General features: G+C 34.1%; 2 protein-coding genes across 2 annotated transcripts; one reads left to right on the top strand and one right to left on the bottom strand.

Moving 5' to 3' along the window:
• On the top strand, positions 9–1,198 carry LOC104727199 (putative clathrin assembly protein At5g65370). Its single transcript, XM_010446233.2, has 2 exons — positions 9–485; positions 674–1,198. The coding sequence occupies exons 1-2, from the start codon at positions 31–33 to the stop codon at positions 1,119–1,121; spliced, it is 903 nt and encodes a 300-aa protein (XP_010444535.1). The 5' UTR covers positions 9–30; the 3' UTR covers positions 1,122–1,198.
• LOC109124794 (protein DETOXIFICATION 27-like) lies at positions 1,533–5,555 on the bottom strand. Its single transcript, XM_010446232.2, has 9 exons — positions 5,171–5,555; positions 4,781–5,068; positions 4,266–4,519; positions 4,083–4,169; positions 3,820–3,876; positions 2,251–2,489; positions 2,061–2,179; positions 1,888–1,977; positions 1,533–1,764 (listed from the first exon to the last, which is right to left on the bottom strand). The coding sequence occupies exons 1-9, from the start codon at positions 5,447–5,449 to the stop codon at positions 1,714–1,716; spliced, it is 1,464 nt and encodes a 487-aa protein (XP_010444534.1). The 5' UTR covers positions 5,450–5,555; the 3' UTR covers positions 1,533–1,713.

The raw sequence follows: 7,506 nt of genomic DNA, 5'->3' as shown, positions 1-7,506 counted from the left end.
AAAAAAAAAAAAAAGTAAAATAACCAAACTATGGGCATATTGACAACCTTGGGAGGCAAATTGAAAGACGAAGCCTCGCAAATGAAACTCAACGTGGTTCATTTGTGTGGCTCCGAGAACGCAAAAACCATCAACGAAGCTATCTTGAAAGCCACGTCTCACACTTCACAGAACCCACCCTCAGACAAACACGTCACTTTCCTCCAATCCACTGCTGACACGTGTTACGGTCCTGATACCATCGCTGCGATCCTACAGAGGCTTCGTTTGACAACGGACGTGTGTGTGGCTGCTAAATGTCTCATTCTTCTCCATAAGATGATTAAATCGGAATACGTGTACAATGGAGAAGATAGTGTTCGTGACAGAAATAACAAAAGTCATCGTACTTTGATCTATAATCAAGGAGGGAGTAAACTTAAATTGAATGACCTTAATGTAGGTTCATCTCGTTTTACTAGAGAGTTGTCTCCATGGGTTTGTTGGTAAGATTACATATATCGAATATATGTATTGGTTATAGTTTTGGCTGACAGACAAATTAATAATTGAAAAGTTGACTCCGATCCATATCATTTTCCTAAATTTTTATTTTATTTTATATGTTAAATGGCAATTTTATATATGGAATATATAGTCTTATGAATTATTTTTAAAAATGTCTTTTGAATAGGTACAAACAATATCTAGTTTGTTACTTTACAATTGCGGAGGCTTTAGGCGTTACCCCAAACATAAAAGATAGGTCGGAAGATAAGCGTCTAGAAACTCACCGAGTCTCGTCTTACACAACCGATTGCATTTTTAAACAAGTTGATTTTTTAGTGGATCTGTTCGAACATATAAGTGACAGGCCAATAGCTCCGAAATCGAAACTCAACAAAATCGTTGTCGAAATGATAGAACTAATGGTACAAGACTACTTCTCCGTCATAAGATTGATGAAGATATGGTTTGAAGAATTGAATGAGAGAGTTGCTAAACCGTACGAGTTGGTTCCGGTTTTGGAGAGGCTCGAAATGTGCAAAGAAGGTTTGAGGGAGTTTTCTTGGCGATGCAAGTATTTGGTTGAAGACTTTTGGTGTTTGGTATCGAAATTAAAAGATATGCAACGCCTATAAAAAAAAGAAACAGTCCGGTCCTTACTATCATATAGCTTAGTCCAAAAATCGGGTATTCGTCTCTGCGGCATTGTTATTTAAATGACTATAGTCGATTCCTTGTATATATATTTTCAATAATTGAATTATAAATAATATATGTAGCAAAATCGTCACAAAACAAAAATCATCGATAAATGTAGGAACGGTAAGTGAGTAAACCATCACAAAAATCTGAACCATTACTATCCTAACTACACCGACCTCGGAGTCCTTGTTTTGTACTCTCTCCCAACCAGAAAACATCAAAAGAAGGCATTGAGTCTACTTAACCAATATTCACGTGGAAAATAATAAATTTTTATTGTTTAAATTGAAATCAAATAAACCAGTTCAGCATGTTAAGATATTTCTAATTAATATTACAAGGCATGATATAAAACGAATATATTACAAAGACCTCTACGGTAATTGCAGAGACCCCTTGTAAAATATGAACCGGCTGTGAGTTATATTGCATTACATTTTCGATACCAACAACATACACCAGTTTTCGTAAAAACAATTATGCTGCAAAATTATTTAATAATAAATAGTTGCACTAAACAAATCTTCATTTTATTGCGTTGGACCATTTGTTAACACGAGCACTTGCTTTCAGCGCCTGAAAGAATTACAAACAGACCAAAAAAAACCACACACACACACATTATCATGATCAGTAAACTCAAAATTGCTAAACGAAATAAATTAATAAGACAAAACCAAGGGAAACATATCAATGTACCTCTTTCTCCCAATCGCATCTCATTGTGATATAACCTAAGATCATTGTCTGAACAAAAGTTCCTCCAAAAATCATACCAGCCCAAATCCCCTATAAATAAAACCAAATCGATAGAAGTAATGAAATAACTACTTATAAATTAACAAAAACATGTGGAGAAAAATAGTGATTACCATGACGCCGAATTTAAAACCCCATCCCATCAGAAACCCAAGTGGAACACCGACGCAATAGTAACATCCCAAGTTTATATATGCAACGTAGGATTGCCAACCCGATCCAACCGCGACACCTAGCCATCACAAAAATCATTGACTCGGTATATATATACAAGAAACTCTTCAGAAATTAACCGTGACGTACCGGAGAGAACCGGTTGGATGCTGTTGAGAAGAACGGTGAAAGCTAAGAGAAGTGAGAGTTTATTAACGGCGTCCAAGACGGCTACACTTGAAGAAAATATCCAAGCGATTTGGTTATGGAGAAGCATTATTATCACCCAGAAAAATAATCCGATCATTAACGATTGTGTTACTGATACAATCGTGGCGAATCTTGCTCCTTTCCCATTACCACCTCCTAATTCGTTCGCCACTCGTACACTGCAGTCGTTAATGTAAAGTAAACATATATAGTTCTGCAACATACATTCTAAACTTGTACTGATTTTTATATAGTTCTAAATCATATGTAACTGCAATCATTAAAAATATTGTTAGAAATTTAAAAACCTATACCATCTGTATATCTATATTGTTTTAAAAATATTTTGTATGTAGGTTAATCCACACCAACATGGCAAATAGGCAACATCACTGTCTTTACTCTTTACATTTTTACACTTTATTCTTCATCAATGCTTCTTTTAAAACAAGTGTAACTCACATATTGTGTCTCTCTATATGCCCTAGCGGAGAGATCATGTCCACACAGACGGAAAAAAAGAAAAAAAAAAAAAGAGACCCAAAAAAAAAATAGAAATAAAAACGATTGAACATAAAAAAAGTTATGGATGAATGAAATAATATAATATATATTAAGGAGTAAGAAGAGAGTTACTCTCTAAATCGTATCCTCGTAGAAGTCTCTATACAAACAACACGACAAATAAAAAGAGAAGAAGAACTCAAAGCAAACACGGAAGGAGATAGAAAAATGTTATATGCCAAATGTTAGGTTTCAACTTCCTAAATTTCCACACATAAACTATTGGTCCTTCAAACAAAATAAACGAACTAACTAACGGTACTGTCGTATTTAATATTTATGTCGACGTACGATAATTTAATTTTCTAACTCTAAATGAAAGGTGTAGACGTGTAGTAGCGGATAGTCATTGATACCGATAAGTTAATGTATTTAAAATTGTTGTCCAATCGAATAAAATTTGGGTAAACCAAGTATAAGACCCATAATTTTGCGGAACTATGAGTGGTTTCAAATAATTTTGGAAAATATTCTTTTAATATTACAAAAAAATTGCCAATTTTTTTGTTTAGATGTTATAATTTTAGATAACTTGAAAGAGTTTAACGAAAAACAAAAAAATTTCGGATATATAGCTACTCGACCCAAGTTGTATCCTTATCGTTGGACCACATTATTTGGACTCAAACTAGTCATTTCAGTTGTTGACAACAAAAATACGAAAAAAATAGAGTAAATTAAATTGAGAACTGGGATAGGAATAAAAATGGTGGACACGACTCGAAGTACCACCACCAAATAAGCATTTACTATTTTATTTTTCCGAATTATTTGAAAAAAATAGAATCCAACATGACATATATTCCACATTCAATGCAAGTTTCTAACTTCCAGTTTCACTGGGTACGTGTATTAAAATTAGACTAAACTGAAATAGGGGTCAATTAGATCATCACTATCAACCGGATTAAAAATGAGCAAATACTAAGAATAGACACGCTTTACCCGGTTCCGGCGAAGAAAGCGAGAGGAATCATCATTTCCCAACCATTTATCGTCATGCTGCCAAAAATATTATTTTTTGAAAATGATTGGTCAATAAAATATTTTGAAAAGTAGTCAATTCACTAAATAATAAAGAAGATAAAAACAAGAAAACAACGATAACCTTTCCGCAACAACCCAAAAATCCAGACGTGAAAACAGTGCGATAAGATATGTCTTTTGAGGCGGTTTAAATAAAATATTTCAAACATAAAACGACTTACCATATGGACAAGGAGTCAACAGCGATTCGAGCATTCTCAAGATTGCCAGTCATTATAATCAAAATCCGATAATACCAATTCTCCAAACTGTTAAAAAAAAAAAAAACACCAAGCATCTACCGTTAAAAGTTGTATCGGACACAATTAGCCTAATGTCACAAAAGTGTATATATTCATTGGTACCAAAGCATAACGCCGGACGAAGCAGAGAGTTTAAGGAATTCCCAAAGTCCAGTGAAGGCTTCGGAAGAGAACCCGGTCCAAGTAAGTGGACAGCCACCACAAGTGGAGTATACTAATAGAATCAGAACGTTAACCCACCAGGAGATATTAATCGTAGCCATAGTCCCCACGACTCCTAGTTTAAGCCCGTCCACGAACAACCAACACACTAAAAAATGAACCACCAATGCAACCCCTGCAGCATACGCAGTCACCTAAAACCACAAAAAAAAAAAAAAAAACGAGAAGTTCGAACATTAATACGTTATCATCTACGTAATAAACCATTGTTATAGAGAAAGTCTGATTTACTTTTTGGACTATTCAATTTTAAAACATATAAAAAGATGCTTCTGACACGCACAAATCTAGATAAACTAAATAATATTTGTATATTAAAACTGTTATCATTTTGACTAGCTTGGACGCATGAATCATGCTATTTGAAACAATTAAATAGATCGATACGTCGGCACCTGATTTTTAAGCTGGCACTGGAGGAAACGTTGAAGCGGGAAAGACAAAGTAAAGGCGAAGTGAAGAGGGATGACCCAGAGGGCGACAACACCGGAAAGCTCAGCGATATCGTCCGGTTGGCCAAGAAATTTGAGAACCGGAGTTGTGAAAATATAAGTCGGTAACAATAAGACACAACAGAAGAAGAGAACAATCCAAGAACGCTGCATATAGATTCCCAACATGTAATACTTCTTTGCTCCAAACGCTTGCCCACACAGCGTTTCCAACGCACTCGCCATTCCAAGCTGCACCACCATTTTATTATATTAAAACCCCTCCCTTAAGAAAAAAATGTCAATATAACCCTTAAATTAAAAGTTGAAAACATCAAGACTATTGTTGTATACCAAGAGACCAAAGTTGAAGCCAACGATGACGTTATTAACAATGGAGATGGCGGCTAGTTCGAGATCGCCAAGGTGACCAGCGAAAGCTTGAGTGATGACAAGCATCGAGTACGTCGTTATTCGACTGAATATGGCTGGACCAACGATTTGCCATAGCTTTGTTGTCTCAACCCAAACTCTAGTCTTCAGTTCACCACCGTCGTCTTCCTCCGCCGTGTGAGGACTTTTCAACAGTGCAACTCTCAACTCCGATCCTTCTTCTCCGCCGCCACCTCTCATCGCTAACCCTTTTTTCGTTTTTTTTCTATTTCTTAAGCTATGGAGAAGAAATGAAATATAAAGAGAATGGAGTGAGCGAAGAAAGGTGAAGAGTGAGTCGTGTGTGAATTGGCTTTTCTTTGTAAAAACTCTGTGGCTATTATTCGTTTATTACTTTTCTAGATTTAATGAATTTAGAAACTTATTTTTGTTTGTTTGACCATCATTACAAAACTCCAAATATGACGAAAATGATAAAGAAAATTTTATCTACGTTATATGGAGAATGAGAAAATAAAAGGAAAGGAATTATTTATTTTTTGGCAACATGAAATTTTTTCAACTATGACGACAGCAAAAAGATAAATTTCTAATTATAATTAAGTGCTAAAACATGACACTTGTTTGACCGTAAACATATTTATCTTTATGTTCCACGATTTCCATGTTATGGAGTTAAAAGTACAGAACTAATAGAATAAAAAAGTTTGGTAAGGGTAATCAAAATTAGCAATCTTTACGTACGGCATTTTGTGCTAAGATATACATTTGATTAATATTTTTCTTTCAATACTATTTTTCAAATTTATGTACTAGTCCAGGTCACTGGGATTTGCTATATAGTGAATTATTATTCTTATTATTTTTTTTTTCACGCTTATGCTATCTAGTGAATTATAAAATAGGTAACTAAAACTGAAAAAGGTCCGTAATATACATTTTGAGTTCTACCGAAACTGAATAAGCGAGACACGTGAGAGGCACGTCGAAGGATTTGGTTTAGGGTGACATCGTTTTATTTCCACGTGTCATTATCCTTTGTGATCTCATTGCTTACCTAATAATGGCCTAATGAGCGTGTATGTGTCTGATTGAGAACATGCATATTATTTTCTCCAGTTAACCTTTTTTTTTTCCAATTGTTCCTAACAAGCTTTAGAAACTGTAACTAGACGAGGTATAATTAACATTTTCTTAGAACAGTTATATAAAGTTATATAACTAAATCATTGATGAATAATTTATCATTAAAAATTCACATGTGTACTGACAACCAAGTCAGCACTGATTTCTTGTTTGGTTTTTTTGACTTATCTTACACTTTCCGATATTTACTCGTTTTGATAATAATTTTGTCGTCTTAATTGGTGATTTTCATGCATCCTAGCTCTGTCAATCTGTCATATTGCAGTTTTTGATAAACTTGCATCATAGCCATCAGATTTGAGTCCCTGAGTTTGTAACATGGTTTGATATATTATATTTATATGTCCACACATAAGTACAAGACATACCAACCATATTGCTTTCCCGCATAGATATTATATTTTTGTCACACAAACTATACATTTATTATTTTATTTTTGTAAAACTCACACAAATTATATTTATCTGTATATCATTGCGTTATTTCGTAAAATAAATTGACCACATTCTCATCTATGGTGACATCGTTGTAGATAACCAATTCATTTATCATGTCTCGTAGAAGATTTCGTCCATGGTCTTTAATCTGAAATGCTTCATAACTTCATTTTTTTGGTTAAACAATTACTTCCTTTTCTTGATTTTCCACCTTCGTCTTGGATGGCAAATCGTCACTTCGTCATCATCTAGTATATTCTTTACAAGTGTCGTATTCAATATTTAACTGAGAAATAAGTAATTAGTATAAACTTTTCTTTCGACGAGGCAACAACAATCTACTGCAGTAAAAGATACTGAATCTTATTCAATGAAAAGTATTTCATAACGCATAAATAAACAAACGTAGTAGGAATGAAGAGTGATTTAAAAGGGAGTTCGATTATATATATTTCAAAGTACACAACTAGTCAACTACAAAAGAAAATTGGAAAGGACGAGGACAAAGTTATGGGAGTTTTACGGTCTGTAATAGCTTAGAAAACTTAGGAATTGACTAGTTTGGATGTTTTTTGTGAGAAATTTAATGGTATATAATCTTTTGGATGGTGAATAAGGAAAAAAAAAATTATCATTGTGCCATTAAAAATGTAAGGCCAGGTAATCATATTTGTCAGAACTGTTCAAAGTTTGGGAGAGAGAGGGAGGGGGGG

The sequence above is a fragment of the Camelina sativa genome, chromosome 11 (genome assembly GCF_000633955.1).
Source record: "Camelina sativa cultivar DH55 chromosome 11, Cs, whole genome shotgun sequence".
Classification (NCBI taxonomy): Eukaryota; Viridiplantae; Streptophyta; class Magnoliopsida; order Brassicales; family Brassicaceae; genus Camelina; species Camelina sativa.
This window is presented reverse-complemented; position numbering and strand designations above follow the sequence as displayed.

Bases quoted from the DNA above. Each gene is read 5' to 3' on its own strand.
- LOC104727199 (XM_010446233.2), top strand. From the start codon at position 31: ATGGGCATATTGACAACCTTGGGAGGCAAATTGAAAGACGAAGCCTCG. The intron at 486-673 runs GTAAGATTACAT...TCTTTTGAATAG, and splicing joins TTGTCTCCATGGGTTTGTTG to GTACAAACAATATCTAGTTT.
- LOC109124794 (XM_010446232.2), bottom strand. From the start codon at position 5,449: ATGAGAGGTGGCGGCGGAGAAGAAGGATCGGAGTTGAGAGTTGCACTG. The intron at 2,490-3,819 runs GTAAAGCGTGTC...TAACGACTGCAG, and splicing joins GCTTTCTTCGCCGGAACCGG to TGTACGAGTGGCGAACGAAT. The intron at 1,978-2,060 runs GTAATCACTATT...TTTTATTTATAG, and splicing joins GTTTTAAATTCGGCGTCATG to GGGATTTGGGCTGGTATGAT.